Consider the following 22,495-nt stretch of genomic DNA (forward strand, 5'->3'; position numbering starts at 1 on the left):
CTACCTTGAGGAGAGATGTGGATGTTTGATCTTCCAAGGACGCCAACAGGGAGTGATGGTATATGGACCATTATCTGCAGGTTCAGCAAGCAGGCCCATTTTATCCCTGTCAGGAAGAAGATAAAATCTGATCAGATGGCACGCTTGTTCATGTACAATGTGTTTAAGTACCATGGTATGCCACAATCGATTATTAGTGATTGTGATCCTCGCATGACCAATTTGTTCTGGAGAGGATTGTTTGAGAACATGGGTACTACGCTCAAGTTCTCGTCTTCGTTTTATCCACAAACTGATGGACAGTCAGAAGAGGCTAATTCTACTTTCTTAGATCTGCTGAAATGCTATGTGTCAGATAATAAGGGCAAGTGGGAACAGTATTTGCCTATGCTTGAGTATGCGTACAATAATACGGTACATTCGTCTACTGGCAAAGCACCTTTTGAGATTGTTGAAGGCGGCAAAAAGGTTCCTCCCATTTTGCATACAAAGGACAAGATCTTTGAGGCAGATCGATATGTTGAGAACATGGATGAGATGTATAAGAAGATTAAAGTTGCCTTGGAGAAGACTCCGGCAAAGCAGAAAAAGGCTGCTGATCGTCACCGTAGTGAATTGCTACTATCACCTGGTGATTGGGTTCTGTTAAGGTTCGAAAAGGCAAGCTTAAAGAAGATGAAGGGCAAGGAACGGCTGTTTCCTAAGCTCAGCATGCGTTACTATGGGCCTTTTCAAGTGCTTGACAAGATCAGCGATGTGGCTTATAGGCTGAAATTGCCTGATGCATGGAAGATTCATAATGCGTTTCACGTGAGTCTTCTAAGACCCTTTGTGGGTGATGTGCCAGAAGATATGCTAGTTGAGGATCAGCCAGAAGTTGAGGAACTTGATGAGATCCTGGTACCTGAGCAAGTTTTGGCACATAAGGACAGAAAAGTTAAAGGACAAGTTGCAAGACGCTATTTGGTGAAGTTCAAGAACTATCAGCCAAAACTTGGAAGTGAACTCAATAAAGGCATAAAGTCAAGGTGGGATCACCAACAGAAAGTATCCGACAGTTGGGTCACATTGCATTTTTGGATGCGGTCCCAATGAGGATAGATGGTCAGAAGACCAGTGGGAGCCCAACGGAAGCATCTCCTAAAATTTAGGGAACTGCTATTTTGGGCCGAGAAATGTGTTCGCGTCATTACCTCCGGTATGACTAGGGGAACATTTTACAACTTTGCCGCGAAGTCAACTGGGCAACCGTTCAGGATATTTTTAAGCGGCGAACCCGAAACGGGAAAATGCTTGTAAATGCGCCAAGTGGCACATTTCTGTGCACTTTCCAATGCAAGGAAGAAAGGGCGCTGAATTTTAAGCTGGGAGAGGCTCTTTTTGCAAAACTGTCACAGGTTAAGAGCTATGGAGTGCTTCCTTTCCCTCTTATGTACAATGCGATGCCAGGAGTGATGCCCTGCACACTACGCACTGCTCTCTCTCCCCCCTATGAGCAGTATGTTATGCCCCACTAGTGGGCTTTGCATTTGACCAATGTACAGTTATGTGGATTCATGCGCAATTGCCGAGGCAAGAGCCTCTTGCACAGGTACTGGATTAGCTAGCGGCTAATCCCCCGCAGATACAAGTGAATTCGGAGAGGTTTCACGCCAGAAATCTCGTCCGATTCAAAGGGCAAGTAGCCCTACAGGTGCGGGAGCTCGAGGTCTTGCTACTCTATGGAGTTCAGGTATCAGTAGACCACCATGGGAGATCTGGCAACACAGATGGATGGAGATGTATGGAGAGGCCTCTGGTCTCTATGATCGCTCGGATGATTTGGGCTAAGGCGTCAGTACCACATGAGATTATCCGAGCCGAACTAGCCGCCCTCCCCCCCCCCCCCCCCCCCCCCCTTGTAGTAGAGGCACTCACGAGATCAACCTCCTTTATGCACGGTCTATGGGATCTCCCCAGAGACAGATACGCTCGGCTTGCCCTGGAGTCATCTCGACAACTAGCTCTACAACTAGAGCAGGCGATACAGCATGTTGATATGGACAGATGACATCATGGTTTCAGTCGCATGGTCTCAACATGGATCGATTACCTCCGCTTCAATACTCCTTGGATGCACCCTCCTTGTCTCTCACACGAACCGAGGTCACCAGGCTCATACGTAAGGATTTGATTCAGCTAAACACCAGGAGCACATGGATACAACCGACACAGGAGTTGGGCACGAAGATGGTCTTCTACAGAGAGCACCTTCTCCAACTCATGGAGGACGGCTTTGTGACTAGGCCAGCATACATGGATACACACTTATGCCATGGGATAAGATGCGCTATTGGACAGATACGCACATCCTCACATCAGCTCCAGATCGAGATTGGCCGATTTCGAGGAGTGCCGATAGGAGCCAGGATATGTCACCTATGTAACTTAGAGCCAGAGACACAGCTGCACTACACATGTCATTGCCCGGTATACTATGAGATACGCGGCCGCTTTCATTACCTGTTCAGAGAAGGGTTCGGACCTTTTTCTAGAGTCATGAGATACAAGGATCAGAAGTGTCTAGGATTGTTCCTGCTAGAGCTGCGCAGACTTAGGGAGAACTTGCTGAGGACATCAGGGGAAAGACAGTCTCAGAGAGGAATCACAGAGTTCTTTACACCAGACAGAGGAGAGCCAACGGAGCAATCATTGGAGCAGATCTCAGAGCCTACTCATACTAGAGGTACACTGCTTGACAGAGCCACTGAACTTGGCAGATCCAGACATCCACGACCTCGAGGGGTCTCCCACTACCGACGAAGGTTGCAACAGAAGATACAGATCACTCTAGCTCGACATGCAAGACGCCCAACCAGAGTTCTGACCATGGAGGAGGTCGATGAGATCTGACAGCGACCGATGAGAGATTTCATCTGAACCCACAACCCCCCCCCCTTCCCCCCCTTATTTCCTTTCTCCTTAGTGTTTTAGTGTTAGTGGTAGCGTTAGCTCTTTGTAACTTGGTAACTTTGTAACTTTGTAATTTCCGTACTCAGACATGGTATCAGATTCACCAATCGTAACCTTTTTGTCTCATAGGTCATTTTGGCCTTTTGAAGACGTTAATATAACATTTCATTTCTAGGATAGGATCTGTTCAGAAGCAACAGACAGATTTCTACCATAACAATAGCTCTCGTAAATACCCCAAGATACATCGCCTTCCAACTCGTGGGACTCTCTTAGCTAGAGCTACAAAGATATCCATAGAAACTCTCTCTCTCTCTCTCTCTCTCTCTCTCTCTCTCTCTCTCTCTCTCTCTCTCTCTCTCTCTCTCTGCCTATCGCGTGTTATTGAGTTAGCCTATCGCCTAAGGCTGCCGGTTGCTGCTCCTTCACGCGCGAGAAATTCCCCAAAAGGCACGTCAGTTGCCGGAGTTTGGTTCACGCGCACGTCAGTTGCAGCTCCACGCGCGTGTCAGCTTGAAGAGTCTTAATACGATCTCCATTCTCCATCAGCTTTTAGCAGGGGTCGCCACATTTGCGGGTCGGGTTCGATGGATCTGCCTACCGAAGGGGAAGGGCCAGGTGTAGATAGCTACACCACCCCAAAAAAAGCAACAGCTACATTTAAGCGGAGAAACAGAGATACTGTACTATCACCAGGATCATTACGAGTGGGGAAAACGTCCAAGATACATGATGAACTAATGATGGAGAAGGTCCAAGTGATGCTCAAATCAGAGCTGAACTACATGAGAGATGACATCAGGAAGGAAATGCACGCGAGCGCTAAGAGCTACAGGAACTCCATGTATGGAGACATGATGAGAGAACTAAGGAGAGAGATCCGGGGGATACAGAATGAGGAGATTCAGAGCTTGAGAACGGAATTACGAAACCTAATCAAGGCCGAAGTAAATGTAACAGAATGCGTTATGCAAAAGAAACTCGATGAGGCAGTAGCAAGTTTTGAAGCATGGAGAACAAATATGGAAAAACACATGGGGGAAAAGGATGCAATAATCGAGGAGCTAAAAGGAGAACTTGCGGCTTGCAAATTTGCAACTAAGGAGAAGGGAGACGACCAACCTTCGGTGCTGAAGGAGCTCGAGGACATGAAGGATCAGATGAAAACTCTACGGGAAGGAGATGAACAAAAATCGAAAACGGCATCTTCATGGGCGGAACGTCTTGTGAAGACACAAGAAAAGGTTGATGAAGCAGAGTGGATTGAGGATGCGAAATAAGGGAAGGCCCAGATGCTCGAGACCACACCTACTTCTACCATTATTAATATGACCATTGAGGAAGAGCAGAAAAGGAAGACTCGGGCTCTGCATGTGCGGGTCACAGGAGTCAAAGACAAAGAGAATGTAGATGAAGAAGTGAAGGAACTGCTACAACGCATGGGCATCACAGAGCCTACTCACACAAGTGCATGGAGAGTGGGCAAGAAAGGAATCGATGAGAAGGGAAACATAAAGGATAGGGCACCGATTCCCGAATATAGAAATAAGGAAAGAATTTCTAAAAAAGAGACCAACTCTTAAGAAAACTGGTATATTCCTGGGAGATGACCTTACATTGGCACAAGTGACACACATGCAAGAGTTGATGCCAAAGATTAGGGCAGCAAGACAAAAGGGGAAAATCGCCTTTTATAGAGGAGGGAAAGTAGTGGTTCTGGAAAAGCGCTCAGCATGACAGTGAGAGACCTATGGGGCGACGCTCCGGATAGCGGCGTGGAATTGTAATGGATCATATAGGCTAGATGTAGGTGCCTTTGAAGACAGCTTTAGGGACAGAGACATAGTTTTCTACTCAGAGATACACCAGATACCAGGACAGGTTTTTCAAACACCTCATTAGACAGGATTGTCTTCCGCAGCTTGGGCTTAAGAACCCTTTTTCCCATCTTTTGACAAGCCAAGCAAGATTTACACCAATGATTGACATCCCGCTGAATAGTAGTCTAAACATAGCCTTCTTGCAAGATCTTGTGAAGCATAATCTTCATAGCAAAATGACCCGCAAGACCCTTCATGGTTTTCTTCTAAAATTTTGTAAATCTCCTCCTTCCAAGGCACATGACGCAACACGAGATCACTTCCTTTCATGTAAAGCATATCACCAATCATTTTGTACTTTCTTGCTCTTCTCATAAAATCATATTTTTTAGATGAAGGCAAATCTTCGGGCAAGAGACCGGTCAATAAGAAATCCACCTCTTTTGACAGCACCTCTCTTCCATGATACAAAGGGGCATCCGCTTTCAATACAAACACACAAGTAATCATTGCTTGCGCGGCCTCATGTGCTTCTTCATTTTGAGTCCTTTCGACATGCTGCAAGCTCCATGCCTCAAACTTTTTGAGTAGCGATTTCACTTTAACGCATAGATTCTTCAATCTAGGATTCTTATTCTTCCATACTCCCAACACCTGCTTTACCACTAATAGCGCATCACCTCTGATTTGCAAACATTTGATTTCCAATTGTAGACAAATGTGTAAACCACCTTCAAGAGCCATATACTCCGCTTCATTATTACTCTTTGCATTGAGTTTTAACCCTTGCTTCCTCACAAGATTTCCCTACGCATCATAAATAACAACCCACCACAAGCAGCATCATGACTTCTTCAATAAGAGCCATCAAAATGTAGCAGTGAAGCATTTGATATAGCAGGGGTTTCCACTTTTTTCCTTTGGACCACCTCCTATTTAACCAAAACAGGAGTCTCTTTATAAGTGAGTAAGTCTGACAAAGTAGCCTGAGTACTCTCTTCCACTAGAAAAGTGAATTGGAACTCTTGCAGCTCAATAACCCATTTCATCACTGCCTTTGATATATTTGAGTTATTGAACAATTGAGGAAGCAATGAAAAACTGGTGAGAAAGGTGAACAGTTTCTGCAACAAGTAATGTCTAAATCGTCTACATGCATAGACCATGCTAATCATCACCAATTCAACCTCTGAGTACTCTCTTTCATGAGGAGTTTTCACCCTGCTAGCATAATAAATAGGCATCATATACTGAGACTCTTTCCCTCTTTGCAACAACATAGCCCCAATAGCATCTTCTCCAACTGACGGGTTAACATAAAACTCCTTAACCCAATCAGGGGCTTGCACATGTGAAGGGTTATTTATGGGAAACAGCTGGTTAACCAGACAAGAGATCTCTACAGGGTAGCCGGGGTTCAGGAGGAGTAGCAGTCTTATTTAAGGAGGAGCTGAAACCACTACTACAGATTATCAGGAAAGATGAACAAGCAAGGTATATGTGGGTGAGAATGAGAGCCGAGACAGGTAGATTTCTATATATCGATATATGCTACTTCCCTCCGAGTACCTCAGTCTACTCCTCACCTAAAGGACAATCCCCTTTCTCCATATTGAATAATCATATATGGGAGTTCTCTAGAGATGGAGACATCGTTCTCTTAGGAGACTTTAATGCCAGAACGGCCAACTCTCAAGCAGTATTCTATGATACTTCTGAGGAAATGCTCAGGGAAGTGGATTTATCATAGAGGGGGCTTACTAGAAACTCACAGGATGAACACACTGAATATGGGAGACATCTCATGGAGATGGCAACTATACATGGTTTGGCCATACTTAATGGTCTAGAGAATTTCCTGTTATCTGGGTGATTCACATGCTTCCCGCACAGGCATGGGGCCAGTACAGTGGATTATGTCATGACTTTACCAAGCTTTATTTCTAGTATCAAGGAATTTAAGGTGGGACCCAGACCGGTTGGGATTGCAATGGATCATGCTCTATTGACCTTATCAATCTCCTTCCAATACAATGCCTATCAAGTACAAAGGAAGAAGACACACACAAGATATACTTTCACGCCAGAAACTGATTCAGTCTATGTGGAAAAGATCTATAATAGGATGTGGACAGCCGAGCCAGTATATACTGTAGAGGAGATTACTTCTCAATTAACAGAGATACTACATGGAGCAGCACAAGAGGCATACCCACATACTCAACCTAATCAGAAGAGAGGATCTGGGAACATGCCTCAAAACAGTTGGTATGATGAGGAATGCAGAGAGACGAGAACCCCGGTCCAGAAAGAGCTTACACTTGGGATCATCACATATAAGCAGTCTCGGATTGCTCTTCGGCGTATAGTACGTCGCAAGAAAAGGGCATTTTTAGCCAAACTGGAGAAGGATTTATATCAGCTCTTCTTGAGTCAGGACTCACATGAGGCCTGGAGCTTATTTCACGAGCACTCACCGCCTCCGACGATTACTTCTCTTGAGATCTGGGGTCAATATGTAACATCATTATATATGGTATCTGGACAGCCTCCATTACCAGATCCGCTAGAGCCATGCACTGCTACTAGTACTTTCTTTACTACGGAAATGGTAGACGGGCAGAGAATGAGGGCATAAGGGCAACAGGACAAGCTGGATTCAGAAGGGGTTATTCCACTTTAGATCATATTCTTACGCTCAGAGCCATTATTGAGGAAGGAAGAGCAAACGAGAGAAGGATGTATTGTTGCTTTGTGGATTTTCGGAAAGCTTTTGATACAATACCAAGGGCCAGATTGATGCGCAGGATGCAAGAGTTAGGGGTCCCCAAAGAGATTATTTGGGGGATCATGGCCTTATACGGGTCAGTAACTGGTTATGTACGTACTCCACAAGGGGATTTCGACATTGTTCACTCCACCGTTGGGAGTAAACCAGGGATGCCCACTGTCAGATTACATTGATAGAGAAGGTGACAGAGGTGCTCAACTTGCAGGGTCATGGATCCCTTTGTTGTTGTATGCAGATGATATTGTATTGATAGCAGAATCACCAGATGGAATGCAGAGGCAGCTAGATGCATTACATAAATTCGCGGAGGACAGTGGACTGTCGGTAAACTTGGGTAAAACCAAAGTTATGGTGTTTAACACCACACCACAGTGGGTTAGGAGATCGGCACCTACATTTGCATATGGCCAGGATACAGTAGAGTACACAGATGCATACACATACCTTGGGGTGGTATTTGTAGGACCGAAGTTTAATCTTAAGAAAGTAGCGGATGCTAGATTATCCAGAGCCTCTGCAGCCCTGGGAGGGTTGGAGAGGATGTGTTCACAAGTGCAGTTTCAGGAACCACGAACAAAACTTTGGCTCTTTGATACTATGGTGGCTTCGGCTATGCTTTATGGGGTCCAGATTTGGGGACCATCTATGGATCAGGATAATTGGAAGTCAATGGAGAGACCTTTGGTATTTATGATTTCCCGAATGATTAGAGCCAAGGCCTCCGTACCACACGCGATTACCCGAGCGGAACTAGCGGCCCCTCTGATAGAAATTGAAGCTCTTACCAGATCAGTGTCCTTGATACATGGTTTGTGGGATACAAATAATGGCCGATATACTAGACTGGCCCTCGAATCCTCTCGACAATTGGCAATGAAAGGGGATACATCATGCTGGTATACGCAACTGTCCTCGTGGTTTCAGAGACATGGGTTCAGTATGGAAAGATTACCCCCCTTCCAATACTCTCTTGAGGCTCCATCACTGGCAATTACACGAACGGAGATTAATAAAATCATCCGACAGGATCTTATACAGTTGGATATTAAGAGGACATGGGTAGACCCTACACAAGAATTGGGCACGAAGATGGCCGACTACAAAGAAAACTTCCTACAACTATCTGAAGATGGATTTGTGATTCGCCCGAGTTACATGGATACCCACCTGTCTCATGGTTTGAGATGTGCTATTGGTCAGATTCGTACGTCCTCACACTAGTTGGAAATTGAATTTGGCAGATTTAGGGGAATCCCACCTGAGAGCAAAATTTGCAAGTTATGCGGAATGGAGCCGGAGACAGAATTACACTATATATGCCACTGCACAGTATACTATGAGATACGTGGGCGTTTTCATTGCCTCTTTAAAGAAGGCTTTGGACCTCTAGATAGAATCATGCAATACCAAGATCAAAGATGCTTAGGCTTGTACCTACTTGAACTACATCGGCACAGGGATAATCTAATGAGAAGACAAAGAGCACTACGGCCTCAGAGGCAGATCACAGACTTCTTCGGATCGAGAGAAGCAGGAGTGGAAGGGGAAGCAAGAGGCCAGCAGCCAACACAAAGGAGTACCCACATTCATACCAAAGGCACCCTAATTGACAGAGCGATTGAGCTTAGGAAATCGAGACGACCACGACCAAGATGCAGAAGCACACTTCACCGGAGGAGACTACAACAAAGGATTAGAAGCATTCTAGCCAGAGTCCAGACACCCAGAATGCTCCTAAGAAGTTTATTTAATACTTTGTATTTAGTTTTTTTTTTTTTTCATGTTTACTTTCACACTTTCCACACTTAGTACTTTAGTACTAAGGTACCCAGACATTGTAACAGATTCACCACTTTTGTATCAGTTTGGTCTCATAGGTCATTCTGGCCTTTTGAAGACGTTAATATAACATTTCATTTCATTTCATTTCATTTCTCTCTCTCCACGACGCTCGGTCAGACTACTGACCATGGAGGAGATTGATGAGATCCGCCAGCGACCGATGCTGGATCTCCTGTGATCTAGCTATCCCAGCTAGCTGTTTAGCTGCTTAGTTCACACCTAGCAGTTTAGGATTCCATAGTATTTTATTTTGTCATTTTGTCATCTTGTCACTCTAACTTTGTATCAGATCCACCACATTGTAACTTTCTGGTCTCATAGGTCACTTTGGCCTTTTGAAGACGTTAATATAACATTTCATTTCATTTTCATTTCTCTCTCTCTCTCTCTCTCTCTCTCTCTCTCTCTCTCTCTCAAGTTCAACCAGCTTGCGCACAGGTCTGGTACCTTCTGCAAGTTGTTTTCACGTTGCTATGCACGTTGTGTTTGCGTTATTCTAGCTAGTAATCGCCTGATGCTGGCTATTTAGCAGCCCTCCTAAACCAGTTTCCTTCGTGCAATCATTAGCCTCAACCGTAAAGGGCTATTCCAGCGATTTCCACATTTGCCTGCTATTCTATGCTGAGGCTACCTTTTCTATCAGAATCTTCCGCACTTATCCTATCCATGATCACACCAGTTGGCTGCGGCCCTGTTCTTCGGAGGTCACCTGGATTCTGTTGTTTTAACCAAGATTCTTACTGGTCCTCATAAACTAAGAAGATTGTGCACCAGTTCAATTCAAGGAGAGGGGTATAGGTACTTTATGCGAAGCGTCACACGAGGTGCTTGAGTATGGACCAATCAGCTGACCTTAGGGATGACGATATCTATGAAACCCCGCCTAAATCCAAAGCGACATTAGGCAGAGGATTTGAGAGAGCACACTATTGCAAGGTTTTGTGAGTGCAGAGAAACTTTCTAGAGTCAAAGATGACTTAATGTATGAGTATATAGAGGTGATGCTTAAGACGGAGCTAAGCCTTTTGAGGGGTGACATTGAAAAAGAGATGTATGCAAATGCGGAGACTTACAAAAAGGCTATGTATGCGGATATGAGGAAAGAGTTGTGCAAAGAGATGCTTGGTGAGCTTGACGAGATGTACACATCATTGAAGTTTGAAATACAGACTATAGTGAGAGCAGAAGTGAATGTAATGGAATGCATGATGTAAAAAAGATAAAGAGGATACACTTGCTACTTTGAATCCTGGAAATCAAAAAATGGAAGAACGCATGAACGAAAAGGATGCATTGATCGAAGCACTTAAGGGAGAACTCGCAGCTTGTAAAAATACCCCCGTAAAGGAGGGAGAAAATCAATCCTCAATGATAAAGGAACTCGAAAGCATTAAGGAGCTAGTGGAAACTATACGTGAAGAGGAAGAACAAAAGGCACTCTTCACGGACGGAGCACCTAATCAAAACACAAGAGAAGGTTGATAAAGCTGAAAAGTGGATCGAGGACGCAAAGAAAGAAAAAGATAAGATGCATGACATCCACTATCATCAATATGACAATTGAGGAGGAAAGATCGAGTCCTTCATGTGCGTGTTACAGATCTCAAAGACACTAAAAAAGTAGAAGAAGAAGCGAAAGAACTCTTGAAGCGCATGTGCATTTCTGAACCCACACACGAAGGTGCTTGGAGAGTGGGAAAGAAGGGATGTGATGAGAAAGGAAGTTCTAAGGAAAGAGCACTCATTATATGTTTCCCTACCTTGAAAGCTAGGAAGGAATTCCTCAAGAACAGACCAACACTCAAGCAAACTGAGTCTTTTTGGGTGATGACCTCACTCTAACACAAGTAGCATACATGCAAGAGTTGATGCCAGAGATCCATGTAGGAAGGGAGAAAGGGAAAATTGCTTTCTATAGGGGAAGGAGATAGTAGTTTTGGAAAGACGCACCACATGATGGTGCGAGACCTATGGGACCAACTTGGCAGCATGGAATTGTAATGGATCAATGAAGCTAGATGTAGGCGCACTTGAGGATAGCTTCAAGGGAAGAGACATTATTTTTTACTTGTTGGGAGACTACTTGTAGACAGGATGTGAGATCAAAGCATAGAGGACGTGGGTCAGGAAGTGTGGCGGTCCTATTTAGGAAAGGAGCTTCAGTCCCTCATTCGTATTGTTTGGAGAGATGAGCAAGCCATATATATGTGGGTCAAAGTGAGAGCGGAGACAAGGAGGCCACTCTACATTGCAATATGCATCACATCTCATTATGCATCGCCCAAGGGGCAGACACCCTACATGATATTGGATGAGGACATATGGGAGTTCTCTAGGGATAGAGATGTCATTCTTCTGGGAGACTTTAATGCCAAGACCGACCAATCTCAGAAAGATTTCTACGATACCTCAAAGGAAACGTTGAGAGAATTGGATGTCAATGATATGGGATTGGCTAGGTATACATAGGATGAGCACATTGGATATGGGGGATATCTGATAGACATGGGGACTGCACATGGACTGGCCATCTTGAATGGCCTCTAGAGATTTCCAGCATTGAGTGGGTTCACTTGTTTTCCTCATAGACATGGGCTAGCACAATGGATTATGTTTTGGCTTACCCTCTATTCAGGCTTTACAGTCGGGCCCAAGCCTATCGGGGTAGCAGTATATCATGCCCTCCTCACGTTTATTGTCTCATTCTAGTTCATCATAGCTCGATTGGCACAAACATCTACGCATACCCCATACACTTTTACTTCAGAGACTGATTCTGTCTACATAGATGGTATATACAAACGCTTGTGCACAGAGCATCCAGGGAGACCTCTAGAGGAGCTCACTTATATATTGACAGAGACACTGCAGGATGCATCATAGAGGCATCCCACACTGAGCCTAGGCAGCAACGACGTTATGGGTGCATACCCTAGAATAGCTGGTATGATGAGGAGTGCAGAGAGACGAGAGCCCGACTTCAGAGGGAGGTACTTCTAGGAGTCATCACTCACAGGCAGTCACGGATTGTGTCTCGGCGCTTGGTGCGACGGAAGAAGAGGGCATTCCTAGCTCGATTAGACCAAGATTTATACCAGCTGCTTTTGAGCTAGGACTTAGGCGAGGCATGGCGACTTTTCCATGGGCATTCTTCCCCACCAATCATCACTTGTATGGAGGCATGGGGTCAGTATGCATCATCTCTCTACACAGTCTCGGGGTGGCCATCTCTTTCGGATCTGCCAAAGCCATGCCCACACACATGTGCTTTCTTTACCGCCGAGATGGTAAAGAAGGCCATTGACATGATGAGGACCAAGAGAGCATATGAACACGATGGCCTAGTGGCAGCTTGCAGAGCTTCTAGCAGAAATGTTCAATCGTGCCATGTGCGAGGGCCTACTTGATACTTGGAATTTGTCTACTATCGTACCTATCTTCAAGTCAGGGGACCCTATGGAGACTGGGAACTACAGCACTATCATGATTGGATACACATTGGCACGGTTGTACGCATCCATCCTTGAGCAGCAGTTGAGTAGATGGGCAGAGAGAGAGGGTGTACAGGCAGCAAGACAGACGGGTTTCAAGAGAGGTTTCACTACTCTTGATCATATTCTGACACACAGGGCCACTATTGAGAAGGAGAGATCACATGGGAGACGGCTCTATTGTTACTTTGTGGATTTCCGCAAAGCCTTCGATACAGTGTCCATAGCTAGATTGATGCGTAGACTGCAAGAGATGGGAGTACCCATAGAGTTGATTTGGGGGATCATGGCCCTATACAGGTCAATAGTTGGGCATGCACATACTCCAGCGGGGATTTCTGATTTGGTTCACTCCACTACCGGGTGAAATAGGGCTGCCCGCTATCTCCTACACATTTGGCGTGTATGTGGATGAGAGAGGAGCAAAGTTGGCAGGGACATGGATCCCACTTTTGATGATATTGTGTTGATTCCTGACTCCCCGGAGGGGATGCAACGTCACTTGGATGCTTTGTACACATTTGCCCATGATGGTGGATTGTCTGTTAACATAAGGAAAACCAAGGTTATGGTGTTTAACACCACAGCACAGTGGGTCATGAGGTCAGCACCTACATTTACATATGGCCGGGAGATAGTGGAGTATACAGTTTCATATACTAAGGATCAGTAGTGAAGTACAAAGTGAGGTAGAAACACTAACAAAAAGGAGGTGAAGGTGAATGAACTGCTCAGAAAGTTTTGTTAGCCTTGCAAAATTTTGGAAGTTTGTGCATCAACGGGACCATCAAATGGAAGAGTTGAGGACATTGTTAGATAAGAGAAGTTGCACTCCTGCGCTTCAAGGAATGATTAGAGGCACGCTGGATGAAATAGCAATTTGTAAACAGCCATGTTGGAGCAGCAACAACGCCAAATGGAGAAGGAAGAGCTATAGTACAGATGTGAAATAGCAGAGAAACTACAAGTCAGAAGCACAAAGTTTCTTGATGTCTTCAAACTATGGATAGATGAGTTGGTACCCATAGTGAATTCCAATTTGACAACATTGGCTAGTTGGAAGCTAATAACAAAATAATCAAGAAGCGTATTGAAGCATTGGAGACTTTGAAGCAGAAAACATTGAAGATGCTGATGCAATACTATGACTGAAGCAGACTTAGGCTCATTGAAGACTGAATTAGTCAACACAAGAAAGATAGTGTGGAAGACCATCAACAACCATCAACTTCAAGAAATGGTTAGAGGCAAGCTAGATGAAATAGAAAGTCTGTAAAAAGCCATGCAGGAGCAACAACAACAAAGCCAAAAGGAGAAGGAAGAGCTACAGTACAGATGTGAAGTAGCAGAGAAACTACAAGTCAAAAGCAGGAAGTCCCTAGATGTCTTCAAACTGTGGACAGATGACTTGGTAGCCGTACAACATTGGCTGAGCAGAATGTGCAGTTGGAAGCTAATAATAAAATAATGAAGAAGCATATTGAAGCATTGGAGACTTTGAAGCAGCAAAACATTGAAGATGTTGATGCAGTATTGATGATTGAAGTGGACTTAAGCTTGTTGAACAATCAATTAGTCAACACAAGAAGATGGATTGGAAGACCATCAACAAGGCAGATTGAGCAAACGATCAAGACGCCCTAGTCAACACTAGGATTTTTAACAGAGGAGCAAGTTCAAATGAAATAATTGAAAGAGTTAAGAGAAGTTGGTGTAACAAATCACAAATAGAAATGAGGAGCTTGAAAGCATGCTGAAGAAGCAAAAACACCTGCAACAAAGCAGCAAAACATTGACGATGTTGATGCAGTATTGAAGACCTAAGCTTGTTGAAGAATGAATTAGTCAACACAAGAAAGATGGTGTGGAAGACCATCAACGAGCACATTGAGCAAATGATCAAGAAGTCCTAGTTAACGTTAAAAATAGGATTTTTACCAAAGGTGCAGTATGTTCAAATGAAACAATTAAAAGAGTGAAGAGGAGTTGGTGCAACAACTCACAAATAGAAATGCGAAGCTGGAAAATATGCTGAAGAAGTAGAGATCGTGGTTTGATGCGAAAGGGTTCTAAACACCTGCAGCAAAGTTGTCAGCATTACCAACTATAGAGGATGATATCATGGAGATAAATCATATGCAAAATTTGATATGGTAGGAAGATAGTGAAACAGCAGCTCTAGCGAGTGTGATAGAAGAACTTTTATTCAAAACGAGGAGGATCAACATTGTGGAACAAGTAACTAATGCTGAAGCACCAAAGTTGGATCAACTTGTAGAGGAAGCAATAGTTGAGGCTACAAAGACTTCGAACACCAACATTGTTTTTAAACACTAGAACAATCTCTATTTTGTTTTCTTTTTGAGAAAAACCTTTTTTAAATAAGAGCAACACTTTAATTTTGTAGGACAAGCACATTGTGGGAATGTCTAATGGTTTTATGTGATGTAGCTTGCGTACCTTGGATTGAGTTTCGGGCACTACAAGCAATACCAACGAACAAAAAGGTGAGGTACTATGTTGAATCAAACCTTTTCTAAAAGGTCTTATACTTGGCTCATGGTTTCTTCCTATTGAGCGCAAATCACTTTGTAAAGTCATCGGTTTGGAGGAGTGTTGCTAGGGACCAATTCTATGGTGCAATCCTCTAGTCTTTTTGGCAGTAACTCACCCAACAAACCTCTGAGAAACAATCCGCGTGAGCTTGTAGGAAACTTCGCCTCTCTGGCTTTAACTTTGACAAATTGGAATCCTTATCTTCATCCACATTATCGAGAAAGATTGAGTAAACAAAAAGACTTGATTTCCTTAACTTCGAAGTAACTGAAGCCGATACAAGGGGAACTGACTCGCCGTCGAGTTTCACATCAATAATCAATTCTCTATCATTACTTTTCTTTAGCTGAACCTTCTTTGCCTCATAGTCTACCAAACGGTGTTTTGATTGTGCCAAGGTGTCACAAATGGGTGACGTGGGCACTACCCCAGATACACACACACAGACATGGACGAGGCTGACACGTGGCAAACAGTACGGAAACCCCTGGATTTTACGATGACTACTATTGACGTGGCATCCATACGGAAATCCCGGAGGGCATTACTTAGAGCACTCCAAGATTCGGAGGGCTACCTCTTCTTCAAGGGAAATGCTTGAACATGGAAGTTTACCCTTCTACTGAGAAAGGAAGCTCCGATTAAATGGTTGAAATCCAAAAGGCTTTTTATTTACGAACGAGATATACGAAATACTTGGAATCATCTTCGGATGACCAAGAGAGATTCTCTGGACGCGTATTGCGAGAGATTTTGGAGCTCTTTTTTACCAGCCTCTTCATTTAAGAAGGTCTTGTTTAAAGAACAGATTGAGCGGTTTTGCGGCGGACTTCCTACATAGATCCACGATTACTGCTTAGAACAAAAGTCAAATTCTATTCAAGAATTGATGGGTCATGCGAAACGGGGTTTTGCCATACACTCGGGCAATTTGACTTACCCCAATGATGAGATCTTGACTCAGAGGACCGAACAGACTTCTAATAACGAAAGTAGAAAGAAAAAGCGCTCTCAAGACAAGAAAGACAAGGATTCACGCCCCGGCTCACTCTTCGAGAGAGGGCCAACTACATCAAAGAGGGGAAGTGTTTTGGATGCGGGGAACATGGCACGTCTACGCGAAGTGCCCTAAAAAGGCACAGCAAGAACAGAATGAAGACAGTCCAGAGAGTTTGAGAGCAGCTGAAGAACGTGGACGAAAAGGCAAGATGAAAGCAAGACTGGTTCCAGATTGCATGGGTACTGACCCAAGCATGATTGATGGAAGTATAGAACTTTGCCGAGCTTGGACGGGATGTGGCCATTACACCTGTCATTGCCAAACTTCAGTTGCATTGTCAGGGGTATTTGGGGCACGAGGACTTCTACATAATACCATTGGAAGGTTGTGATGTCCTCCTAGGAGTCCATTGGTACCATAAGAACAACGCCGTGGTCGATTATTGGGCGAAGAAAGCGACATTGACTAATCAAAAGGGCCGAAAAATTGTACTTGATGTGAAACTGAAGGGCAAGTCTGTCCCTATTGTATCGGCTTCGGTTGTTTCGAAATTAATGAAATCCAGCTTGTTTGTTTACTCGATCTTTTTGAAAGAGTTGAATGATGAACATACAACAAATATGTCTGAACTTCATAAAGAACGCCAAGATTTTCTCCAAACTCATGCCGATTGCTTTTCTGAGGGCCTGCCAGACGAGTTGTCACCAGCTCGTCCTGAGGATCATACTATTGATCTGATACCTGGAAGCACACCACCGAACCGGACACCTTACCGTGTGAGCCGAGGCCAGAATGAAGAGATTATGAACCAAGTGAAAGACCTCTTGAAAAAGGGTCTTATCCAGCCGAGTACTTCACCTTATTGCTCTCCGATGTTGTTGGTTTTGAAGAGAAACGGATCTTGGAGAATGTGCATTGATTATAGAGCTCTCAATAAAATCACCATCAAGAACAGATTCCCGGTTCCGAGGATTGATAATATTCTTGATAGATTACAAGGATCCTCTTGTTTTAGTATGATCGATTTGAAAAGCGGATATCATCAGATCCGAATCGCGCCGGGAGACGTCTACAATACAGCCTTTCAGACGAGCTTCGGTTTATATGAATTTTTGGTGATGCCTTTTGGCCTTACCAATGCTCCAACGACTTTTAACCAAATGATGGATAGGATTTTGAGAGAGTACAGATCTTTTGTTGGCACTTTCTTTGATGCCATTATAGTCTTCTCCAAGGATGAGACAAAACATAGACAACATCAGCAACGACAGGTCTTTCATGCATTGCGAGATCACAAGTTGGTGATCAATGCAAAGAAGCGTGAATTTTTCTTATCAGAGATACACTTTTTGGGACACATCGTCTCAGCAGCAAGAGTGCAAATGGACCTGGCCAAGATTGAGACTATACGTGATTGGCCCGATTTGAAGAATGTCCATGAAATTAGAAGCTTCTTGGTCTTATGTTTCTTACTCCCCTTTGCATATCTTGACACAGAAAGGAGTCCCTTTCTCGTGGGGACCCACAAAGGTGATTGCCTTTCAGACTTTGAAAGAGAAGTTGACTACAGGACCAGTTTTGAATCTGCTAGATTTGCAAAAGTCATTCGAAGTATATTGTGATGCTTGTGGTCGTAGTCTGGGTGCGGCCTTAATGCAAGAAGGCCATGTCATTGCCTATGAGAGCCGATTGTTTTCAAGGCCGGAATTGACAGCACAGATTTATGAGAAAGAGCTTTTGGCGGTTATCCATGCTCTTACTCAGTGGTGACATTACCTACTCGGAGCCGATTTTACGGTCTTCACTAATCATCAGAGTTTACGCTACTTCTTGTCACAGAAGCAGCTATTGGAAAAGCACATGCGGTGGGCTAACATCTTGTCACAATTTCACTTCCAGATTGTCCATGTGCAAGGACATAAGAACTTGGTGGCAGATGCTTTGTCCCGGAAGCCGTTGGTTTTAGCTATTTCCGCGATTCATCATAGAAGCTTCGAGGACATGGTCGATCCGTACGCCACAGATCCAGATTTTTCAGATGTATTCGGTCGAATACAGAATGGGGAGGTGATAGCGGGATATTCCATTCGGGATGGCTACTTGATAAAGAAAACGATGTCGTGCATTACACAATCGTTGAGGGAAAAGGTTCTAACCGAATGCCACTGTCCACCACTTACATGTCAACGCGGCATTGATACCACCTTGAAAGATGTGGAGCGATACTTCTTTTGGCCGAGACTCAAGAAGGACGTGGACGATTTTGTACGTAGTTGCTTGGTATGCCAGAAGGTCAAGTTTGACACGCATAAAGCACAGGGATTGTTACAGCCTTTACCCATTCCCACCCGCCCCTAGGAAAGTATCGCGATGGATTTCATTTTTGATCTCCCGAAGACACAAAGTGCGCACGATGGTATCTGGACTGTTATTGACAGATTTAGCAAGCAGGCTCATTTCATTCCAGTGAAGAAAAGTCAAGCCGGATCATTTAGCGAGACTGTTCATTGCCCAAATTTTCAGATTACATGGCATGCCTGAGACAATTGTCTCTGATAGAGATTCCCGATTCACGAGTTTGTTTTGGAAGGCTATTTGGGAGAACATTGGCACACGTTGCAGTTCTCGTTATCTTTCCACCCGCAGCCGGACGAGCAAAATCTTAGATTGCAAATTCAGTCGTACTGGATTTATTGAAGTCTTACATTTCGGATGGACCAGAAGATTCAATGGGAAAAGTTTTTGTCTTTGGTGGAATTTGCCTACAATGACACGATCCACTCTTCGACAGGGATGGCACCATTTGAAATTATTGAAGGTGCTTCGAAGGTTCCACCCTTCCTAAGCACGAAAGATGAGATTTTTGAAGCTGACCAGTACAGGAGGGACGTGGACACTGCTTTTGCCAAGGTCCAGGAGGCTTTAGAGAAATCTCAGGAAAGACACAAGAAGGCAGCAGATCGACACCGTCGTGATTTGAAATTAAAGGAAGACAATTGGGTGCTCTTACGTTTTGAGAAGGCACGCCTGAGAAAGAAAAAGGGGAAGGAGCGGCTTTTTCCAAAACTTAGCATCATGAGATACTATGGACCTTTTCAGAGAAAAGAAAAGATAAATGATCGTTCCTTTAGACTAAAGCTGCTCGATACTTGGAGAATCCACAATGCTTTTCATGTGAGTCTCTTGAAGCCTTTTAAAGGCGATGTGCCCGATACTGGGGAGCCAGATGAGCAACCCGAAGTGGAGGAAAGCAAGGAGATACTCGATCCAAAACAGATACTCGCACATAAAGATAGAAAGATTAAAGGTAAAGTGATTAGGCGGTTCTTGGTTAAATTCAAGAGCTATCCTGCATTGGATGCGAAGTGGATGGAGGAGGATGACCTAGCAGATACTCCTCAGATTGTGGAACTTTACCTTGAAGCATTCGATTTAGCATAGTCTACTCCAATAGAACCCCGATTTCACCATGGGCGAATCTAGTGCAGCGGGTTTGCACAAGAGGAGAGTCAATCAGAGTAAGCTTTTGGTTTGGGAGGGCCTGTCTTGCAAAGGCCGCTGTCATCCTCTCTACCCTTAGCCTGCTGGGGAAATTTTTACTCTCTTTAGGACAGGTCTTTTCCCCTGGACTTTAGTTTTGCCATACGGCTAGTTATATACAGTTACCGGATATCGCCTTCAGGCATGCTATGTAAACAGTCTTATACTTGCCCTCAGAATCGGCACCAATTGGGCGTTCGGAGGGGCTTTTCAAGTGATAGAAATCAGCTACTTTTCTTGCCAAAAAAATGAAAAGGAAATTCGTCAGCTACAGTGAGCTGCATGTGAGAACCAGAAAAAAAACTTGTTGAGGCTTCAATAAATTGCTGATGTCAAAACATGCAAGCTCAGCGATGACCCATTTTTCTGAAATTCAGAACCCCATTACATTCTTAGCAAAAGCACTTATTCCATCCAGGTAGAAACCAAAAAGTACCTGTCTGCCAGTCCTCGCTCCCATGTTGAGCTATTAGTGGCTCCTTGCATTGCAAGAAGTGCAGGGGGAAATATGCGTGATACTTTCAAGACACTACAATCTTTCTTGGTGTCATGCCAAACTGTGCTCAGACAACACCCAGTAGAAGAGAAACAGGGGGCAGCACATAAGATTCCCACCTTCAGGGAGTAATTGTCAATAGGAGTAAGATTTGAACCAGAATATACGTGCACATCCCCACCAGCAGTAACCACAGCCAACTCGCCACCATGAGAAGAAAATACTATCTTTGAGCATGTTTTGATGGTTGTTGGTTGATCAATGCTCAGGTTTTCCAAAGGTTCATTGCAACTTCTTATGGACTCAAGGAAAGAAGGCTCTCCTTTTTTGTTGATTGAGATGCTTTTATCAGTGGTAGACCTCCAAACTGTGGTGCTTGTTGAAGGTGATGTACTTGAATATGCCACTGGTTCAAAAAGAGGGTGTACACCTATTTGCTGCCGTGAACTTTCCCAGCGCTGGACTCTGTACCCATTCAAGGTAGGTTCTTCATCAGGAAAGGGCAAGGAATGACGCCCTAGAACCAACACTCAAATTAGACGTGGATTGCCCATACTCCACTCACAAAATTGCTTTCTCATATGCAGGCAACAAATGAATCACATGTGCATTCTGCACATCAATACACAACGCACTACACTAAAAACAAACTCCATTTTCGCATAAAAATATGAAAAATAATGCACATGTTGGTGCAAGTGATCAGCCATGCTTGAACAATGCACGACTAAAGAGTTACAAAACACCTGATTTGCAATGGCTGATTAAAGCGTACCTTCATTTAGCAGAAGTACCAAGATCGAACCTCCTTTGGATGGATCAAAAGCAACAGCACTGACACCTGAACCCCATCCAACTGTTGTTAATATGTCATTCTCTGACGTAGTACATGCCGACAGAGAGGATACAACAGAGCATTGCAGCAATGGAGCATTCGCATCATCAATACTTGCAGGAGGCTCTTGTGATCTCATATTTGTGGACGAAGTTTGGCCCTTCAGTTCTATACCAGGAAGGTGGGTTGCACCATCTGTCGCAGCTTTCATGTCGCTTTCTAACCCCTCATGCCAACTAAGGAGAACCGCAGGCAATGAAGCGATTCCCGGCCATGATGCCAGCCGACTTGTGACTTGCTGGGCAGTTCCTTGGATAGTTGTAGATAGTGGGGCAACTTCCCAAATCACAACAGTGGACGAATTACCTATTGGAACACCTGCTATCAGCAAAGTTCCTGCCTCGCTCACTATTGCATCTGCTGAGATCAAGTCAATTCGTCCAGCTCCTAGAATCCCTCTTTTTGTGGCAAACCAATTTGTTTTTGATGTGCTTGCTAGCGGCGGCCATTGACACCAATGCAGCCTGACATATCCTGAAAGCGAAACTGAACACACACACAGAAAGTTCGGCCATCTCACTGCAGGCAGGGTGACACGAAAGAAGAATGTAATGAGTTTCAACTAGATTCTTCAAATAGCAATCAAAAATCATTCAATAATCAATAGACTTTCATTCAGGCTAATCTTTCCTTAATTCACACTTCAAACGCAGGTTTACCTTGCAGACATGCCCCCCCCCCCCGCCCCCTCCTCTCTCTCTCTATGTCATGGCACAGCCGAATATCATCTCCAGTATCCAGGATCTCACAGTTGGGCCCAGACCGGTCGGGGTGGCAGTGGATCATGCTCTGGTGTCAATGACCATCTCCTTCCAGTTCAGTGTAGCACACAGGCCACGAGTAGTAGCCCCTACTCGCTACACATTCACACGGGAGACGGATTCTGTATACATGGACGGAATCTACAGACGCCTATGCACTGAGGACCCGGGGCGACCTCTGGAGGAGCTAACTACTATACTGACACAGACATTACATGACACCCAACCTGAGCAGAGCCGCCGATCGGGGAGCATACCTCAGAACAGCTGGTACGATGAGGAGTGCCGTCAGACTAGAGCCAGACTTTAGAGGGAGGTGCTGTTGGGGGACGTCACTCACAGACAGTCACA

At 44.4% G+C, this 22,495-nt stretch overlaps 1 protein-coding gene across 6 annotated transcripts in view; it reads right to left on the reverse strand.

Annotated features, from left to right (window-relative positions):
• The window catches only part of SFR6 (sensitive to freezing 6), a 183,051-nt gene that overhangs the window by 39,020 nt on the left and 121,536 nt on the right, over positions 1 to 22,495 (reverse strand). For 4 of the 6 annotated variants that reach the window (XR_015186465.1, XR_015186466.1, XM_086500484.1 and 1 more), the window contains 2 exons: positions 21,264 to 21,902; positions 20,429 to 21,005 (listed from right to left, as the gene is read on the reverse strand). Coding sequence is in view for 4 of the 6 variants with exons in the window: in XM_086500484.1 (XP_086356610.1) it covers positions 20,429 to 21,005; positions 21,264 to 21,902 (1,216 nt within the window). In the remaining 2 variants the exon portion in view is untranslated. Of the gene's footprint in view, positions 1 to 14,899; positions 14,974 to 20,428; positions 21,006 to 21,263; positions 21,903 to 22,495 lie in introns of those variants that run through there. The other 2 variants (XM_086500485.1, XM_086500487.1) reach the window with 2 other exon arrangements.

This window comes from Adiantum capillus-veneris, chromosome 25, assembly GCF_014529385.1.
Source record: "Adiantum capillus-veneris isolate H3 chromosome 25, ASM1452938v2, whole genome shotgun sequence".
Lineage (NCBI taxonomy): Eukaryota > Viridiplantae > Streptophyta > Polypodiopsida > Polypodiales > Pteridaceae > Adiantum > Adiantum capillus-veneris.